This window comes from Clavelina lepadiformis, chromosome 1, assembly GCF_947623445.1.
Source record: "Clavelina lepadiformis chromosome 1, kaClaLepa1.1, whole genome shotgun sequence".
NCBI classification, from domain to species: Eukaryota; Metazoa; Chordata; class Ascidiacea; order Aplousobranchia; family Clavelinidae; genus Clavelina; species Clavelina lepadiformis.
Window position 1 is genome coordinate 26,350,955 of NC_135240.1, and position 21,160 is coordinate 26,372,114.

A 21,160-nucleotide genomic window follows, 5' to 3' on the forward strand; every position below is an offset into this window, starting at 1 on the left:
TTTATCATTATCAATGCTCACGTATAACATAGAGTGTCATCTGTAACTTTGCGATTAGTCAATGCTTAATAGCTCTGAGCTTGTGTTCTGCATATCATGTGTTTCAAAAATAAATTGATTTGGGAACCTAGCAAACACACATCTGAATGATTATCATCAGCATTTATGGTCAGATCAGTTGGTCCGGCTTTCAGGAGCAGTACTTGAAAAATCCTACATGGGGCTTTCTGAATTTTGCGTGTCAAATTAGTATGCTTTGGACTAATATTCCACAAAGCAGCTATATATACGAAAGTTTTGCGACTTCCATGAAAATGTTAGACGTTCTAAACCAGCGGTTCCCAAACTGGGGAATTAGTCTTTAAAGCAGTTTCAGAGGGTACACGACATGAGAGTTGCGCTATCCAAAACCAAACATTGATGAGTTAATTGCAGAAAAACAAGTGCTGCAATTAACACTCGCATTAAACGCTTACCGCATTTGATAGTTTTTGATTTTTCTTTCATTTGTGTGGTTTTTAACTTTTTTCTATACCATTCTTTGGTTTTTATAGGGCCGCAAAATATCAAAAAAATTGCTAAAGTACAACCAGGCAAAATTTTTAGAAAAGTTTGGGAACCGCTGTTCTAAACGTTTGTTAGACCAATCAGAGACCAGCATGACCGGTGTTGTTTATCAGTGCGGAGATTACCCTAGCAAATGATGCGTTAAAAACTTTTAAGTCGCATGTTTAGATCAGACTGAAGTGTAGACGAAATTTGATCTTTTTGGCCCAAAATTGCATTCTTAACTTTAATATTCTATTGCAAGAGTTACTGAACAGATATTTGAATTGGTTTAGGATTTCATGAAATAATAACCTTACGATAGTTACGTCACGAGTCATAGGTTATTTTATAAATGCTTTTCGATTTTTGTTCTTATTATAAAAACTTACAGATTTATCGTGCTTAGCTGCATTACTAACTGCAAACTTGGCGCCCACGGAAGTGTCAGAGGGAATAGGTTTTAATTCATAAAAACGTGAGGTTGGATCTGTCTAATAAATTATTCTGCTTAAATTAGGAAACGGACGACAGCTTTGCAAATTTTTGGCCATTTCTGTTGCAAAATCGTATTTACTACACATTCTAAATTAGCAGCCTAAATCTCATTTTAGATATTTCATGAGCACAAGACAAAGATCATTGAAAATTGATTAGTAATTCAGTATAGCTGTTGTGTCTGCAGAGGTTGGGGTCGTTAGAATGTAGAGGTTGATGCCGACAGATGCAGAGTTTGACGTGGCAGAATGCAGATGCAGAGTTTATCGGTCTTAACTTACGTTAGTACATTACGTTACAACACACAGGCCGCCTTATGTCATTCGAAGCCAAGCAAGGCAGACGGAGCTTTTTTATTCACAAACTATTTTTGATTATGACGCCACGTTTGTGCTAACTAATAATACAATACAATAGACCAGTGGTTTTAGCTTGCACTTCAGGTGCAACTCGATAGGGGCTGCAGGGCCTTCCTGTAATTTTTGTCCAATTTAAATGAAACAAAACGCCAACACGTTGTAATTTGCTATTCTACTGTCAAAGCGCACAATATTGTTATTGTTTTTTTTTTTTTTGGAAGCACGTAGGATTCAATGAAAGTTTATTTGGTTTCTTGTTTATGTTCGACTCGCAGAAGGGAAATACCCTGTTAGCAAGTTGATAGCAAAATAGCTGGTGGGCTGAGCAGCATTAGTAGGCCAATTGCAGCCCGAAATCGTACAAAACTGGGGTTTAGTTTACAAGTGCACAACCATAGGATGCCTTTGTGTACTAGAACCTAGCAATGGAAATTGTCGGTAAACAGAGTTTCCATTAAAAGATGTATAACTGATGAGATAGGAATATAGGCTAGTCTAGAAACTGCCTGTTTTTTCTTGTTGATTGATCTGGCTTGATCAGGTTTACAAACGTTTGTGTAAATGTTATCTTCAATTGTTCTATTCCCTATTTAATAAATTGTATATTTCTACTTTCCTGGTTTATTTTTGAACGTTTTATTTCTTGTTTATTCAATAAAATCACATCATTATTTCAAATCTGTTTTGGTAGCATTGTGCAGTATATTATCTGTTTATTTCTGCTTACAACGTGTATGTGAATTTATGTACTAGAAACGATAGTTGTTGTTAAATAAATATGAGTTGAAGGATTCTTATGCCACGACTAACCACGCAGCAATCTAATGAAACTAATAAAACTACTTTCACATAGCACGCGTATTGGATTCCACTGAGTAAGCACGAATGTGGTATCCAACGCAGTCTGTCAATTCTACATAGTTTGCCATATTTGAGCGTTTCCTTCAATCCGATGAAGTCTTATCCCTATGAGGCCGTAATCAGATCGTTTTTTGCTGAGTGGCATTAGTCACCTTATATCCCTAATCATTTCTTTCATTATTTGCGCTGTGTGGATGTAGAAACAATGCTTGTTGCTGCTAACTTTGGTTATCTGCGATAAAAAATTAGCATCCCAAAATCAATCAAAAATAAATTATGTATTTTTTAATGGAAGCACTGTTTACACTGTCCAATACCATTTTCTAGTGCACCAGTGATATATACGGCTGAAATATTTTCAATTTGTGTTTACTGCATTTACAGTTATGTTTTCTCAACAAAATTTTCCATATAAAACGACTTGCAGGGTATTAGAGTGAGATATGTTTGGTCCAGAGGTTTGCATGTAGCTTAGTGGTGGATGTAAATTAGTTTTCGCTATAATTGCACAGCTTCAAAAAGTTCAGATGAAATTGGCTGACTGGCAGCAAAAATCGACTACATATACTAGCAGAGCAATGTTTTTAGTCTAGTGCTGCAACTTGCCAAATAGCCACTAGAATTTTTGATACATTATGATAGACATGTTATAATAAAAATTTATATTCATGGCGTTGTAAATATTTTACCTTACTTGACTTGATTTTTTTTATAAGGCTATCGTAATTTAAAATCAAGCAATCGGAAAAACGGAATATTAAAAAAATCTGTATTGAAATGGAACCCACTTAAAACAGTGTGTCTTGTAAGTTGTTTGTTTCTCTGAATTTACAAGCTCCTTGTTGGTTTTATTGTCGATATTCAAATTGTCATACCTCAGTGGCTTTATCTTAAAAACCTCTATTGCAAACACAATACAATAAAACACATTCCGGTATTTCAAATATGTAGATAGATTATAGAATAATATAAATATACAGCTGCTGGTGTTCATACTGCCTTGCTTGAAGATAGCTGTTTTGATTGCCAATACTGATAGTATTGCATTGGCGCAAGGATCGTTTTTTTGTTGTTGTTACGGCTTAAACGTGTGTGAAAAAGTTTAATCAGTGCACATAATCGTTTACCGGTTGTAGTTGTTTCTGTTTGTAAGGTTACAGACTTGATACAAGTCATGAGCTAAATGAACACAACAATTTAAAGTTGGAGATGAAATAGGTCAAAGATTTGACAAACTGTGCACAATATGATTGTTGTAAAAGGAAATATCCTTACACGAAACGAATATATTCTGATTGCAGTATTACAAATGCCTAGCAATGAAATGTTTCTGTTTACTGTGGTGTTAGGCCTTTATTACAGTCAGTGGTACATAAAGATGAAAGGTTAGCATGGCCATCGCATGCGGGAAACGGTTAAACCAAAATGTAAATTGTGCAGTATCAGAACTTGTAAAATGTCCACTTTAATTTGTCATGTGTTGCGACTAACAAAAGCTAATAATTCTAATCACAGTTTTCTATGTTTTTTAAACAGTTGACCATTTACTTTTAAATATATAAAATCATGGTTTAAGTTGAAAAAAATGTCCAAAACCATTATGTTCAATAATGGAAGACAATCCAACGATATTGAAATGGAAACCATTGATCAAAGACAAGTAAACCACAATACTGAACAAGATGGAAGTCCTGATAGTAGTCAGGTACCTGATAATTATTAATGCCATAAAATTGCTTAGTGTTTATAAAACGTTGTTTGTTGTTAGTTTTTATGTAACATTTATGCATTTTCACAACTTTTAACATTTATGCATTTGCCCAAAAAGGATGAACAGTAGCAATGTTAAAATATTGTTTTCCATTAAGTAATTCTGTGTATTATTCACAATTATGTAAACTACCTATTTCCACATTTATTGATTTCTATATGTTTTGTCGACATCGACCTCCTCATCGGTACACAATCACTCTTTTTTCCATGCATGGTTGCTTTTGTTTTATTTTTCAAAGGCCAGCAAACGAAGTCCTCATTATCCTTGCAGTATAATAGATTGAATCCTCCTGATAAACGTAGCGACCTAAAATGTAGCAATTTTAATTAGGTAGTGATTTTGATGTTGTTTGTAAGAATTCCCATGTTTATGGCACTGCATTGTACCATAACACACACATATTAATCACTGTCAATTATACTGGTTCTACTATGTGTACATCTGGCTAGGATATGACAGAGAAATAGTTTACAGCCCAACATAGTAGAGTTTGAAGTGTGAGAGGAGAAAACGAAAAGAGCAAAGCAGGCACGATGTCAAAGAGATAGATATAAATATACAGTTGATTTATTAATCAGTTACATTTAAAAAATTAACACTTTTAGCTTATACTGTACGCAAAATCTAAAATTATATCATTGAAAATTAGTTTCTCAGCAAAATCATTTTCAATGAAAAGAATAGAATAAGCAGACAATCACTTTTCTCGTAGCGTGGTAATGCCAAAATGTTGATAAGGCTGCTACACCACTGATTCGTAGACCATGATTTTTGTGTTATCAGCGAAAAGTTTTGTTTGGTCAAACATAATTTCCAAATTTCATCAAAGCTATTTGCTGGTTTAATCCTGAAACATTTGGAAATTGATTCAGAATTAGTCTGAACAACATGTCATGATCTTGCTTGCTTGATGTTTGCAAACATTGTTGGATTTGGTTCAGTTGTTAATGTGTGGCAAAATAATATTTCGCACCGTTGTTTATTTGTTTTTCATGTGTTTTCTCACGCTTTTATTTTGTTAGTGTTGTATCACCCTGATTTCTTTTGTCCTCTGTCTTATTTGATTTTGTTCTTTTTGGCGCCTGAGTGTTTCTAAGTGGTCGAACACGTAATCATTGCGTGTTCTTTTTACGGTTGGTGTCCCGCATTTTCTTCGGGCGCGAGTAGTTGCCTTCCTGAGAAAACGTGACCTTTGGATTCAGTCTATGTTGGAGTGTTCAGAGCGAGGACCTGTCTTTTTGTTGGTCTCTCGGATCTGCTGTTGCTGTTTTTATTATATTTTACTAACTTATTTTACATGTCTGTTCGTAACCAAACGGAGATGAGTTTTTAATCTCTCATGAAAATACAATCAAGCTGCATTGCACAACGTTCGTTGGTTTTGAGTGGGCCGTGAAAGCGGTAGAAAACGTACCTGGCAGAAGAAAATCTGTAACAAATGTTTAATTATGGTTTTTTAACCACTATTACTTTGCCGCTCAATGCTATGTAACTACAAAGCTTTTTTTTTGTCTCACAGATCAAGTACGGAAAGATACAATTTGATCCTGATGAAGGACATGCCAAGGTTTGTATCTTTTTTCTCATTGATTGCAATATTTTAACATGTTGTTGTTGTTTACATCCAGCTCTGAAGCTTTTCTTACTGAAGTAATTATTTATAATTTTTTTCCTGTGTTATGTAATACACAAGTAAATTATGTGCACAACATTGAAGTCAACTGAAGTAAATGTTTACGTAGTGTTCATAAACTTTTCTTCAGTATGCCATTGTGTCAGACAAAGAAACAGATGATACCCTGCATAAGATTTTGTTTATCAAGTGGAAAATGCATACACCAAATATTGTAATTTCTGTCACTGGCGGAGCACAAAATTTTAAGCTTAGGCCAAGTCAAGTAAAGGAGTTTCGAAAAAGTTTAATTAAAGCTGCAGTTAACACAGGTATAAAATTTTCATAAACCATTTTAAGTTTTATGTGGTCAATAAATGGTTGATGTGAGTTTGCTAAGAAATTGTTTCATGATGTCTTGCTGCTGCTAGGCACCACAGTTTGTCATGGAATTAAAATAAATATTTGAATATTTCTGTCGATCAATACGGCACCAAAATTTTGCTCGTAGTTGGTTCCTACATGTTCGTTATCAGCTAATTTTTAGTTGCAAAGAAGTTCTTTTGTTTGTTTCGTTCAGCCTTGTTTAATTAATTTACTGTTGTTAAAGGTGGTTGGATTATATCCGGTGGCACTCACACTGGAGTGATGAAAGTTGTTGGAGAGGCCATTCGTGATCATGTAGTTGCTCATGAGAGTGATGTAAATAAATATTTGTTTTTTACTGTTAAGTTGTCTTTACAGATAATTTTTCTAGTTTTCTACGTTAACTCTGTAGAAGATAATGAACTTGTAATTGTTTTTATAAGGCTATTGCTCTGGGCATTGCCACGTTTGGAGTATTGCATCATCAAAAAGATCTTCATGATTTTGCTGTAACTGCAAACAAAGATTTGACGGTGGGCTGCAGTACTTTCTACTATCAGTGCTTTTAAATTTTTGCAATTGCTGTTGTGCTGTTATTATCTGTTTGCTTGTTTATGTTTTTTCTTCCTAGTATGCACAGCTTCGTGGTTTTGGTGGTAATTTATGCATTTACTTTCTTTCTGCATATCAGTTTGTTATATTCTAAATTGCACAGTAGAACAAGCCATTTATTTCAGGGTTTCCATTATAAACTCAAATCAGTTTGCAAACAAGAAGACTCAGCTGAAAAAGTCAGCTTAGACAAACACCATTCTCATTTCATTCTGGTTGATGATGATAAAAAGGATAGTAAGTTTGGCAAAGAAATAGAACTTCGCGCCAGGTTGGAAAGAGTTGTTGGTAAGATCAAACTTACTCAATGTATGTTTAGTGCCAAGTTTCTGACATTTATATGTAATGTCTTAATGTGCTTTTGCTGAAAATGTAATCAAACCATGGTACTGCAGTTTCCAAACTTTTCTTTCACACAATGCCCTTAGAAAATTAATAAATATTAGCAAACTGAGGAACCCTAGTCTGCCCAAAATTTGCAAGTATTTCTAATGACCGAGCTAATGTATTAAATCCCTCAAGTGCACTTTGGAACAATTACTTGAGTCCATTCCTCTACTTCTGTTGAGACAAAATACTGGTAACAAATCTTTTCAATATTACAAAAACAGATGTAGCCTACCAATTACTTCATTATAATACTGGTACAAATGGAAATTTGACTATTGCATAATCACTCTCGTAAAAGTGTATAGACTGGTTGTTTTTGTTATGAAAAAATCATGACCACATCCGGTCAATCTGATTTACAGTAATTTTATTACGTAATCCAGTAACATCCATTTTTTTACTAACGATGTGTCATGTGATGTGGTGTAATGTGTATGTTTGAGAACAAAAATTAACCTTGTCTGTAACTAATATTAGATTTTCATTTTCATATTTACAAGTAATGCTAAATACGACAATATTCATGTTTTGTTCAGTTTTTGCTGCACCCATGTGCCCAGTAATTGTTGCCACAGTGATTTTCTTAGAAATATTAGTAAGTTATTTCTAATTATAGTTATCCTAAAATTTACAGCTCAAAAGAAAGGTGGCTCAAGTGAGAAAGTGCCGATTGTCTGCATTCTCATCCAAGGAGGCGCTGGCTCTTTAAAGGTATGAGTTTTTAAATTAAGAAAATAACTTGAAGAAAATTTCATTTCATTTATGTTTGTTGAAAAGGTAAAAGTTGAAAATAAGACCAAGTTTATTTCATCTATGGTTGTTTTAGACTGTCCACGACGCATTGAAGCTACAAACACCTGTCATTGTGGTGGATGACACTGGTGGTTGGGCAAATATTCTAACCAAACTTTATGACGAACCATTTAACTCGGTCAATGAAAGCTTGATTTCAAACCTGCTAACAGGTGCACTACCTCCAGTAAATCAAATAATGATTCAGGCAAAGGTTTGTCGCTATGAGTGGTTCTCAATGACAGCCATTTGGCTCCCAAGTGATTTAAATTGCAAGTAACTTAAAATTGATAAAAAAGTAGGAAAATGGGAGGACTTCTGGTTGGTTCTGTATATCTATCTTCTGCCTATTTGCTATTACGTTTAAGCATTATTGACCAGTTAAAGCATTTTCAAAGCTGAGATTGCTTTCTTAAATAGATTAATATAGCCCAATATTGTTAGTTTAATACAGAATACAGTAGTATTGTTAGTTTAATACAGCATTTTCTGCGAGTTTTGGGTGCGTTTATATGTGAACAGTTTTGAGTGCAAGTGTTTTCAGCATTTCATTAGTACATAACAAGATATTCAGTATATCCAGTTGCAAATTCACGTATAAAGTTTACAACTAGATGTATATAGTAGTTGTAGTGTTACCATGTGGTTACAATTGCAACAATATTATTTATATTATTTGTTTGTTTTATAATATTTTTTGTTTTATAATAATGTAATTCCCATACTTAGCCATTTTAATTACAATCAGCAGTTTTAGCATTGTCATTTTATCGTGCTAACTTCTGCAAAATACAACTTATGTTATCATTATACTGTCAATTCAACTTACACCTGAACCTATTCATTGAAGCTTTTGCTCTGAGAAAGATTTGGAAACCTTCATCATTAACAATGGAAAAATTAAAAACCATTGCGAGCCACTGGTCAATTATATAACGCAGTACTTCGCTTGATTGTTGTTTAAAATTGTTTTGTTATACCAGGTATTTCATTAAATTTAACTTACGTAATTTGAGTGTATGACTTGCAGATGAAAGAATGAAGTATGCATCAAATGAACTTACAACTTGGACCAATTTGGCAAGAGGGTGTTTGATGCAGAAGAGACTGATCACAATTTTTTCCTTGGATGGAGATAACTCTGTTGCTGATCTTGACATTGCAATACTACAGGCAATAGTAAAAGGTGAACCTGTGCAGACCTGCTTTAAGCTTTTTTATTTATTGCATCTTGTTTTATTTGATATTATTGTGGAATTGCTTGCTTTGGACAACAACACATTTGTTTCTAAACAGAGGACCAAGGATCAACGAAGCAACATTTACAACTAGCTCTTGCTTGGAATCGATGTGATATTGCACAAAGCAATATCTTGACTGATGACCATGATGAAATAGAAGGGAAAGACATGTGGAAATTCTTTCATGATGCTTTGGTCAAGGTGCCTTTACAGAATAATCATTTGCTTTGCTGCTTATCTAGCAATAGCTTATGGTGGTGCAATACAATTTTGCGATGGGCCACAAATAAAAGACAGTCTGTATGTGCAGGCCAAATTATAATGAATTTTTGAAGCTTAAAACAGGGAAAGAATGTTGATAAATATAACGCCGTTGAAGCACCAAATGAAATTTGCTTCAGTTGTTTGAAATTATAGGATTATGATTAGCAACACCACCAATTTCCAGAAAAACCAAAATATGAAAAAAGTGAGTATTTCACCGTAAGTAGACCACACAGTCAAAAAGTTGATTTTAGTTACTTGGGTAATAACCAAGTATAGATTTGGATTTGAATCTAGGTTTGGGTTAGGTTTAAGCTACTACAGTAGAAATCCTCAATAGTCACACCTAAAGGGGCCTCTAAAAAGTGTCTCAATAAACGACTGTCATCATAAGCAAAATCTGCTTTATGTTATAACACTTAATTTAACAATAAACTTACAAAAATAGTGTTAAGTGTATCACTATTTTTTCTGATGAAATAATGACAACCAACATTTAAAGACAAAGTGAAAAGCGTCCATTGAAACATGCGCGTAGACAAGCTCTGGTATCGGGGTTTGAGTGCAGATGTATCATTGCTGAGTTTGCCAAGATACTAAACCTATTACAGTTGTACGTTTCCTACGCTATATTTTATAACATTATGATACTGTATCTATATTGTACCCTATTGCATGTAGATAGAATAATTTTTTTAATTTTGTTCTTTTTAATAAAATGATTTAAAAGAAAATATGATATATAATTGTTTAAAAAACATCTATTCTCCCTCGTATTTTCATGGTTATTCACTGCCAATTTGAACTACTTCGACTATCAGTTATCCTGATATAATCTAATCAGCCTCTTTAAATTTGTTTATGAACTTCTACAGGACTTAAATTTATGTGAAGTCTCTAACGTCCACTTACTTGTAAATTAATTAGGATCAAACTGGTTTCATTCGTTTGTTCTTGGACTATGGGTTGGAATTGGAAGAACACTTAAACGAAGATAGTCTAAAGTTGCTGTATGAGGATGCCCCAAATAAAAATAAAACGATTGAGAGGTTGTTGAAAAAGAAGAAGAACAAGGAGATCAGTAAACACAAAAGGTTCATGATAATTCTCCTGACAGTGTCTGCTGCTGAGATATGATAAAAATGCATTGCACTGCACTGTGTATGAAATGTTTTTGCACAATTTTAAATCTTATAGAAATCATAAAACGTAAAAATTAGAAATTATATGCTTTTTGTTTGCAGGGTTTATAAGTTACTACTTGGCGTGAAGGATTCACACGATAGTGCCGAAACTAACTCAAGTTTTACCCGTGAAGTTCGTAGAGCAATTTGTATTTACTTTAGCACTGACACTAAAGCGTTCAGCTATGAGTTATTCTTCACTTTCACATTTACCTACAACTATGTATTTGTGTTGTATTTATTTAAGTTGTGTATGAGTGACACCTCTTAAACTTTGGCTTAATAAATAGGGCAAATTTCCGAAGAATTTTACTTCCAGCGGCATTACACTTAGTCTGTGTTAATTTTTAAGCATTCTCCTCTTTACTAAAAGTTTGTGTGTTAGTTACGTCCCATTCTTTCTGCAAATATTTGTCAAACAAAAAGTGTGATTTATAAATAAATATGATACCACAGTTCTCTTGCCGTCAGGCACTCAACAAGGGACGTAACTCATAGCTGAACGCTTTATAAATTACTCACAAAATTGGCAAAAAAATCATCTGAAAGTGAATTAGTATGTAACTGTACAATCCCTGTCATTAAATTACAAGACTTTTTGCTTATTAATATGTTTATGCAAATTTAAACTATTATTTAATTTTTGATTTGTAGAAAAAAGAATATTATGAACATGCTGACAAATATCAGAGTTTAGCAACAGGAATCCTGACAAAGTGCTATGAAAATAATTGTAAAAAGACAGTCAATGCAGTGACTCGTAAACTTGACAGCTGGGGAAATACGACATGCTTGGAACTTACTGCTAGTTCAAATGCTAAGGTTTGTGGTTAGATGTGACTTTGAACAACTTTATTTAAAAACTGATCCTGTTCGATGTATGTAGTCTGGCTAGAATTATCCATTAGCCACAAGTCTCATCTGAAACGTTCTGAACCAATCGTTTCAATCATTTATTTTTAATCTTTTGCCTTGTTGCATTGCTTAATAGACTTGGCGATACAGGATTTATGTTAACTGTAAGTGGAGATGGCAATTCAAAACTGTTACTTGTATTTATGGCAAAAGTAACAAATGATTGTACGAGTTCTGGTCAGCAATTAAGTGGGGTTTTGTTCTCCCCCTACAGTTGAGAATTTAAACCTTCATCTTTTTCATGCATTAATGCATGTCCGTTATACAACTCTGTAAATATACAACCTCTGCAACCAACAACCATGGTTCCACATCTACTTAAAGACATTTTCTTTATCACCAGTAGAAAGTGAGAAAAAACTTTCAATTTTAAATTTTTGTGTCTTACTTAGTTTCCACTCAACCTGTTTTGTGTTTATATTACCGATATTTATCTCATTTAGTTGTCATTAATTTGTTAAGTTGCATGTAGTTTATCATGCAAAGCTTTGCAATTTAATTAATTAATTATCATTTTGACATTAAACATGTCCACAAATTTGCAAAGCATGATATGCAAAGAGCTGAAGTTTTTATGTGCTGTCTTTTCACAGGATTTCATGTCGCACAGAGCTGTGCAGTCCCATTTGGAAGATATTTGGTATGGCATTGTACGCAAAACAGCAAATGGATTTTGGTCAGAAATTTTATTTGGGCTTCGTACATTTTCATGCATCTTTTTCCCAATATTGGTGCCAACATTAAGCCTAAAAAATTCAGATGATGACTTGCATAAAGAAAGCTCCACACAAGGTTTACTTCAACTTGTATGTTAACTTTACACGTTTTAGCCCATCCTTTAATTTTAATTTCTGCTTTTAGATCATAATCATTTTATTTTATTGTAATCGGTGCTTTTTCAAGTTTTGCTTGAAAATAGTTTGTTCTTTGTATTTAGAGAATGATGCTGCAGACAAAGAGAAGCTTCTGCCTGGTAGTTTATATTTTTCTTTTTTTTTTGGTCATATTTGCATTTTTTGGTATTCAGTAAATACTGTTATGCCTGGTTGTGTTAGTGGTTAGTTTTTCTTAAGAGAAAATATTAGTGTATGAACCAGTGCTTGAATTACTTGGTGTGCTTTTTTTCACAATTTTTAACATCGTAACTCTTTACAGGAGAGCATAAAACAACTCAGGATTCTCAGCAAAAGATGAAATCAAAAAGTTTTAAAAATAAATTGACTGATTTGAAAGACAAAATCAAGTCTTTTTACAATGCTCCCTTTGTTAAATTTTTCTGCAATGTTTTTTTTTATTTGGTATGTTGAAATACTAAGTTACAAACTGTACTAAGTCTTTGTTCTTCACAAATCCAGTAATGTCACTGCGCTATATCTGAACGTTGTTATTTACTGTATGTAAACTAAAATGAAGAAACGTTGCAACACCATAATTACCAGCAAACTCAACGCAGCACTTAAACTCATATTTTTTAATACTTAAGTAAACTTGGTATAGATTTAAACTTTATGCTGTAATACTTGTTTATGCCTGTCTTCCTTCTTTGATCTTAAACATGGCATCATTCTAAATTACTACTTTGTCATATTTATATTTCAGGTTTTTTTGCTGCTGTTTGCATCAGTCCTGCTTTCATGTACTGGCTCGACACAGATAAATGCGCAGTCCTGTTCATTCAGGTGTTGGGTCTTGTTTATTTGGGTAATTATACTGGGTTTGGACGAACTTCGTCAGGTAACGGCTTTTTTTCAATACTTCAATACAATAGTCCGTTTTTCAATTTCTGTTTATTAAATTCTTGAAATAATTATCGTTGTAGTTGTAAGAATTACATAATGAAGTTTAGAGTATTTGTCATTTTTAAGTTTTATCTATAAACTTGAACTTGTCTAGATTATGCGAATGAAAGCAAGGAAAAAAAGACGTAAAATCTTGTTTTGGATTAGAAGACCTGACAATCAGCTGGATCTGGCCAGTTTCCTGTGTTTTATTGTTGGCTTTGCTTTGCTGAAAAGAAGTTTTTCTCATCAGTTAGTCAGATATATTTGTTTAACAAATATTTTAATTATTTTTTAAACATACAATGCAAGTTCTTAACTAGAAAATAAGGAGTACATTGCAATCAAATTCTTGGGAAGCAAAAGCAAAATTTTGCAAAACCCTAACCCATAGTAACAGTCTGAGACTGAATTACTACTTTTTTAGTGCTTATTAGTTGGGCAATTGTTTTTTGACTTGTCAAAAAAAGTTAAAATTTATGGTAAGGTCAAAATTTGTCAAAAATGGTTAAAGTGAGTGGCAACTTCAAAAATGCAGTGGTTAAACTGCTATTGCCTAAGATAAGTGGCAAAAATATACAAATTCGTCTCTTAATTATTTATGACAAACATTACGGCTCTTATTACCACACAATATAACAATGGGCATTACTCAGTGTGTTTGGTAAGAATTAATACAATGTTTTGTGTGATCGATAGGTAATTCATATAAGTAAAGCGTACTAAAGTGTATAGCAAGAATATTTTTCATTAAATAAGTTAAGGCCAGTTTACCGTTGGTGTATTTATAATGATGAATGGTATTATTAAGCTCTAGCTGAGTTTACGCTGTTGCTCGTGCTAGACCTAGCATAGTAGTGTACTGTAAACCAGTAACTGCCAATTTGTCAAAAAAATGTTTTTAGGTCAAAATTTGTTAAAATTTTTTCTTTTTAGGTCAAAAAATAATTGCCCTACTTATTAGAATATATCAATTATGTAAACAGTATAAAACTTTTTTCAGAGAATGTCAGCTTTCGGCGAGGATTTTTATGGCAATTTCATTTATAATTTACTGTTTGCGAGTTTTCAGTCTCTTCGCGGTGCATGCTGATCTTGGACCAAAGCTTTTAATGGTCACAAAAATGGTGAGTATGTTTTGAACACTGTTTCTTGAACAGTTCAGCCACTAAAGTGGGAAACTTGTCAATAATTAAAGTATGTTTTGGAACCAACAATGAAAGTTTTTTGTGATACACTTCCATAGTTAGGTGGGTTGCATGCCGATCCAACCCCAAGCATTGCTATTTGCAATTATTATTAATGAACGGTGATAAACAGACTAAGAAAACCTACAAAAGTATAGAATGATTTTAGGCAAAAATTACTGGGATAAGCTTGGTTATTGGTGGTTTTATTGCAAGTAATGTTCACAAGTTTTTGTTGTCCAAAGGTTTCCTCAATCAAGACTATATGTTTTAGCTATGTTATGTATGTACAGTAGAACCCCGGTAAGTCAACCATCCACGGGACCGTAGCGATGTGGTCGTGTTAGTAGCGTGGTCGCGTTAGTCGATTTCACACTGAACTATGACATTACAATTGTACATAGGACCATATTGCTTATATAGCCAAGGCCCCAGAAGACCTAGGTCCTAGAGTAGAAAGCGTTTTTTTTGTGATCCTGTTCTGTGTGAGGCATGCAGAATATTTATTTAATACCTAATAGTAGGCATTGTTACGTCTAATAAATGTGATAAAGGATTAATCACTTTCTCCTGTGCTTTAAAAACTTTGATAGATGCAACAGATGCAGATGTTTTTTTAATGCAGCTGTTGAAATTTTGTACATACTGTTTTGAATGTCAGACTCAGAACCTAGAACATGGGCAATATTTTTTCTGAAATGGTTTCATATCTATTACACGTTTTAAAACCAGTTAAAAGTTGTTGAAAAATCAGGAACTGTTGCTACAGATTCATTTGCAGCTTGCGTATGCCATGCATTGACCTGTGTGGGCACAATGCACGCAAGCAATCGCTAAACAAAGTGACTATTTAACCGCAGGTAGGTCACGCAGCCTGTTGTTAAATATAAGCGGTTAGGTTAGGTTAGGTTTGGAGAATGAGTATGCCTTATGTTAGGATGAATGAGAAACCTTATGACACAGTTGCAATTAATTATTTGTGAACTAACAATTGCGATTTAAAAAGTTTGCAAATTTTTCTGTAATAGTGGATTAATGGTTGTATTAGGCGAAGTTCAATCAGTTGCTTCACGCCAACATTATTCCGGTCGCGGTCTGGATACCAGGGTGGCCGCATTGGCAAAACAGAATGCTATACATTGCAATAGGCTGAATAGAAGATATTCCAGACGCTGTTGAAGTGATCATGATAATGGGGTGGTCTCGTTATCGAGGTTCCACTGTATACTGCAACAAACAGTTGTGTTGTGCATAGAATATTTGTATACTATTGTGTGAAGTCTGCTTGTGCGGTGAAATCCGTTTGAAATACTTTTATATTTTGCAGTTGAAAGACCTGTTATTTTTCCTCTTCATTTGGGCTGTCATTTTCTTTGCTTATGGTGTGGCAAGCCAAGCGTTGCTCTATCCTGATGAGAAGAGTGCTAAGAACAAAGTTTTTGGATCAGTGTACAAACCATACTGGCAACTTTATGGGGAACTCTTTCTCTCCGAAATTGATTACAATCCAGGTAATTAAACGTCTATATGAGCCGTTAAAATTAATAAGAAATGCAAATTATATGTAATAGCCTATTAGTTTGATGTGAATTTGTGCTGGAGTTGCACAAACTGTTTGAGCTTGTGAGCTACTTTTGCAAAAGCGCATCAAAAAGATCGACAAATGAAAAAGTTGTTTCACCAAATGCTAATCATATCTACGTTTTTACCGACTTGCTTTGTTTTGCTCATATAATATTCAATGGTTTTAAAGTAAAAAAATCTTTAAAATGCAACAGAACAGGTTCCTCGTTTGAAAAATTAATGAAAAATTGATTGTATTAGTATATACCTACATAGGTTTTCAATGGTGTGAAATCAACTTAAGGAGGCTTGCAATCGACGTATTGGGCACCTCTGCTAGTGTTGTTTTTATGCTGAGTATGCATTTTTATTGTATTGCCATTTGTAGATGCTGATGAGTTTACATGCAGCAACGCAAATGTTACTGATAATGCCACTGACACTAGGATGCCCCATTGTCCTCAAGAAAATGCTTTTGTTCCAATTTTATCTGCAATTTACATGCTGCTGGTCAATGTTTTGCTGCTTAATCTGCTGATTGCAATGTTCAGGTACTACTACTGCGTTTGGATGTATTAACAATGACAAGTTTTTTGTTTATATCAGTTGAACAGGTCGATACTGATATAGCGAACAAACATTTATTGGAACATTGCTTGTGGCAGTATATTAATAGCTAGATATTATATATTGACAATGTAATACTATTTCATGACATTTTTTGACTTTTGCAGCTACACATTTGAGAAGTTGATCGACAAAACCGATGTGATATGGAAGTTTGAGAGATACTATCTTGTGGAAGAATATTATTTCCGTCCCTGTCTCGTGGTGCCATTCAGCATATTCTCTTACATTAGAAGCATTATTCTGTGGCTATATACATGCAAAGAAGATGAAAGTGGCATAAAATTTGGTAATGGCTTTTAGTTTATCTTGTGAAAGGAACTTCTGCAGGTGGAAGTAATATGTATTACTGAGTGATATAATAGGCAATGGTTGGTAATACTGGCAATTGTACAACTAAAAATTATAACTAACACCTTTTCTATTGTTTACGTTTTTAAATATTTTTATGTGTAGCTTTAGGATTCCTATATGGTTGATTTCAATTATATTTGTTGGTTCATATAATGGTCAAAAGTTCAAATGACTTGTTTGTTGATAGTCAAGGAAATAAAGGACAAGCAACTTACAAAATTATTGACTTGGGAACATGCCCAAACGGATTCTTACTTAGAAGATCAAAAAATTGAAGAGGAAAACAAATCTTCAACGAGGTTTAAAATATTCTGAAAACATGTTACGTAAACATTCACTGTGGTTTGATGTGTTTGGTTTTTATTTTTGAGAAAATATATTAAATTTTTCAGGCTAGAAAAGCTCGCAAGTAAACTAGAATCATTAGAAAAAAAGTTTGACTATCAACAAAAGCTGATGCAGAGATTAAGTGCATTTGAATCACGCCAGACCAAATCAGAGGGTAAGGTTCAGAGGGTTCAAATTTAAGTAACTCGATTTTCTCAATTTCGCTTTGGTTAAAATATGTTGTTGTTGATGTATAATTGCATACAAATTTTTTCTTATTATCTTACTAGCAAAAAGAACTCGTTTGTTTTCGTTCCATTGTAATTGCACCCGTGTGAAGTTTACATACATACTCATTTGATAACCTTTAATACTAAATAACAATCAGCTTTATAAGACAACATTTACAACTAAACTGGACAAAAAGCGTTGCCAAACAACAAATTATTTCCATGGACCCAATAAGATGGTTACCATGTGTTTTGCATTTAGTGCATATCCGGGCAAGGACATCTCCGTATCCGAAAAGCAAAGAAACAGAGGATCTTATTAAACGCTTTAACTTGGAGGATCACTTGGTTCCTTGGAATGTAAGTTTTCTAACACATTTTTCACAATTTACTTACTTAGAATGGCCTGGCTAGGACTAGTTCCTAGAATATCATGCTTACAACAGTACATGATGTGATAAGTGTTTAATTTCTTTTAGTTTTCATTGTGTTAGAAAATATCTTCTAGTTAACAAACAAGTGTCGTTTTCGATGGTGCAACTGTACTTCATGACGATTTGTGTAAACAACATAAATATTTTCGATGCAGAGTTTCAATCTTTATCAACGAGTATGTGACTGAAAGGTCATCGAGTAGTCTCAGCAATGATGAGCGACGTTTTTGAATCATATGAATATGTTACCTGATGTTTCTAATCACGGTTTTCTTAGGTGCCGTATGATGGCTATAATCCCACCTGCTACACTAGCCCAGAAGTTAAGAAAGAGCCACCTTGGGCGGATAAGCCCTTCGGTGATGATAAAAAGAATAATAAATTACGTTTCAACTCATACGATGGCCGGAGCAAAGTGGATCGTAGCAGTTACGAAGGACGCTACATGGTCGTAGATGGCTTGCCGAGGTAAGCGAAGCTGTCAGTAGGAAAATTTGCTACTATTTTTTCTTGTAAGAAACAAATTCTTCTGGAATGCAGAAACCCAAGAGGACGCACTGGTCTTGCGGGGCGTGGTGTGTTGGGTCGATATGGACCAAACCATTCCGCTGTTTGGGCATTTACAAGATGGAAAAGGAACGGGAAAAAGGTCAGGAAAGAGAAGGATCGCCGCCCTGTGATTGAGTTTATTTCTATTAAGAGAAAGGACACTGGACAGTGGGCAATTCCTGGGGTAATTTTATAATAATCTGAATACTTTCATGAAGAATATCTTGTTTAAAGAATACACTAAACATTTTTATGCTGTCTCAACGCGTGGTTATTTTAATTCGCAAAGGGCATGGTGCAAAGCGGAAAAAATGTTACTGAAACATGGGCAAGGGAATTTATAAAAAAACTGTTGGATAAGTCGAAAATCAATTCTGAAAAAGAAGATTATTTTCTCAATTTCGCGGGGATCGAGGTTTGTTCTTTTTGCTTTATTTTTGCGAGACCTCACTTTCAAAATTGCATTAGATAAGAATAGCACCAACTGTGATACAGTGGTAGAACTAGAAACATAGATTACTGATGCTGTTGGTGTAATCTTTGCAGGTGTTCAAAGGTTATTCAGATGACAGCAGGAACACTGACAATGCATGGATCGAAACATCAGTCTTTAGTTTTCATGATAATTCCAATTCAATTTTTGGCGAAGGAAAACTGGAAGTATGAATGTTGATTATGGTTGTTAAATAATCACCTATTCTAAAAACAATGGGTAAATGGGCAGCAAACACCAAAAAGGGCCCGAATTTTTGGTTTGTTTCTTTTTACACAGTGAATTTAGTAACTACTTGAAATTCCCAGGTGTGATTTTCTAAATTTTGCGCAAAGAATTGGCATGACTCGTACTAAAACTTCTTGAACTAATGACAAAATCACATAAACTTCTACAGTAGCGTGGTAAAGAATGTGTTAATAGTTTTGATCTAAACGTACACATTTTGCCAATATTATGCTATGTTTTGTTTCATTTTGTACACGGTCTATAAGGTTTTTCAAACGTTATCTGCTCGTGTAGTTTAGCGGTTAAAAAGTAACACCATCCAAGGCGCCTCTAATTGATCTAACGAGCATTTGACAACCCTGGTTTGAGCCTAACATTTTCATAGAAATCTAATTTTTGGTGTTTGCTGACCCTTCAGTAACGCTTAATGGTAATTTTGCAATGTTTGTGTGTTATTTGTTGTATTTGTATATTTCTAATGCATGGTGGTGGCCATGACTCTTACGTGAAAAATGATTCAACGAATATGTGAAAGAGAGTAGCATTAACTGGCCAATACTTAAATTTAATTTTCGAAGTAGAAGACATTGTAATTATTGCCATTGGTGTAGTTTAAAATCAAACAAAAGTTTTTTTCTCTTCAAATAAAGCATCCAGATGAAGACGTAGAATGGAAGGAAGTTGTATCTTCTTCACTTGACTTGTTTGAAGACCAAGAATCATTTATCAGGAAAGTTGCCGAATTCCGCGGAGCGTTTTTTTGATACATTTTCGATTTTTGTATCTGTCTGTTGATATTACTACATATAACCTTTCAGTATCATTAATGAAGTATTCTTTATTAACGCATATTTAACCACTGAAGCTACTTGTTGCACTTCACCACGAATGTTATTGAATTGTTTGTTTTTATACTTCACTTTGAATACTTAGTTTTATACAAAACAATAGTTCCATCATGTATTTTGGCCTTCTACGCTTTTATTTTTTTAATGCAAAGTTTCTGATAATTTTTGCTCGATTGAAATCATTTATGCAAGTTTTAATTAAACTTTAACTGATACTGTATCTGTAATGGTTCTAAAATCAATTGTAAACGAAATCTTCCAAATGTTTTCTCATTTCTCTGAAAAAAATGCACATTCCCTTCAACAGTATTATTATTAAGGTGACAGTCTTGGTGTATTCCTGCAGTTCATTCAATCCATGACGACTCGTCACAGTTATCCAGAACATTTCATATATACTGCATGATTGAGTAATTTCCGCTCAAAATCACGACAGTGTGTCTGTTTTGACGTCGATAGTGTGGTTAGTTTGCAGTTTGCTTATCGGCCATTTTTGTTTTTTTCTAAATTTTTTATGATGTTTCTTGTCATTGATTAAAAATTTGGTACCAAATCATGCGCAATCTTTTCGTTCATTCACTTTTTAGTTCAAAATCCTCAATTCTGACGTAGCAAAGTGTCATGTGTAGTGATACAAGGCTGCATGCTGCATTGCAGAGCGATTGTCAAAATAATAACAAAAGTGAATTTTCCGATATCTACTGGTCATTTTACATTCTCATTGGTCATAGATTTGATGCCGAATTATGCGCAATTGTTTTGTTATTGTTACCAATTGTTTTATGAAATCTAATGTAGAATGCTCACGTATAACATAGAGTGCCATCTGTAACTTTGCGATTAGTCGATGCTTTATAGCTCTTAAGCTTGTGTTCTGCAAATCATGTGTTTCAAAAATAATTTGATTTGGGAACCTAGCAAACACACTTCTGAATAATTATCATCAGCAGTTATGGTCAGATCAGTTGGTCCAGCTTTCAAACATCTTATGCACTATTATATGAAATTAAACCTCTATGTTATATGAAAACTAACATTTTAACCGGGCTTAGCTGCATAATTTTGTTTGGCGCCAACGTATGAGTTCGTAAAACAAGTTCTCATTTCATGAAATCACGGTTTTGAATC

The 21,160-nt window shown here is 33.9% G+C and overlaps 1 protein-coding gene across 2 annotated transcripts; it reads left to right on the forward strand.

Moving 5' to 3' along the window:
- Positions 1 to 3,795: 3,795 nt before the first annotated feature.
- LOC143467665 (transient receptor potential cation channel subfamily M member-like 2) lies at positions 3,796 to 20,954 on the forward strand. 2 transcript variants are annotated; one of them, XM_076965055.1, is made up of 30 exons: positions 3,796 to 3,969; positions 5,558 to 5,605; positions 5,802 to 5,982; positions 6,261 to 6,352; positions 6,460 to 6,549; positions 6,754 to 6,916; positions 7,653 to 7,729; positions 7,845 to 7,983; positions 8,841 to 8,996; positions 9,107 to 9,252; positions 10,243 to 10,409; positions 10,560 to 10,632; positions 11,154 to 11,321; positions 12,008 to 12,206; positions 12,352 to 12,387; positions 12,570 to 12,712; positions 13,014 to 13,148; positions 13,308 to 13,444; positions 14,196 to 14,319; positions 15,707 to 15,890; positions 16,331 to 16,493; positions 16,677 to 16,858; positions 17,111 to 17,222; positions 17,316 to 17,425; positions 17,743 to 17,840; positions 18,192 to 18,382; positions 18,455 to 18,647; positions 18,753 to 18,878; positions 19,010 to 19,123; positions 19,835 to 20,954. In XM_076965055.1, the coding sequence occupies exons 1-30, from the start codon at positions 3,850 to 3,852 to the stop codon at positions 19,946 to 19,948; spliced, it is 3,981 nt and encodes a 1,326-aa protein (XP_076821170.1). In that variant the 5' UTR covers positions 3,796 to 3,849; the 3' UTR covers positions 19,949 to 20,954. The 2 variants fall into 2 exon arrangements, with proteins under 2 accessions (XP_076821170.1, XP_076821171.1); XM_076965056.1 differs by lacking the exon at positions 3,796 to 3,969 and adding an exon at positions 4,028 to 5,469.
- The last annotated feature ends 206 nt before the right edge of the window (positions 20,955 to 21,160 follow it).

Excerpts from the sequence above, each read along its gene's own strand:
- LOC143467665 (XM_076965055.1), top strand. The coding sequence starts at position 3,850 with ATGTCCAAAACCATTATGTTCAATAATGGAAGACAATCCAACGATATT. Across the intron at positions 12,388-12,569 it reads CAAAGAGAAGCTTCTGCCTG|GAGAGCATAAAACAACTCAG; the intron begins GTAGTTTATATT and ends AACTCTTTACAG. Across the intron at positions 17,426-17,742 it reads ACGCCAGACCAAATCAGAGG|TGCATATCCGGGCAAGGACA; the intron begins GTAAGGTTCAGA and ends TTTTGCATTTAG.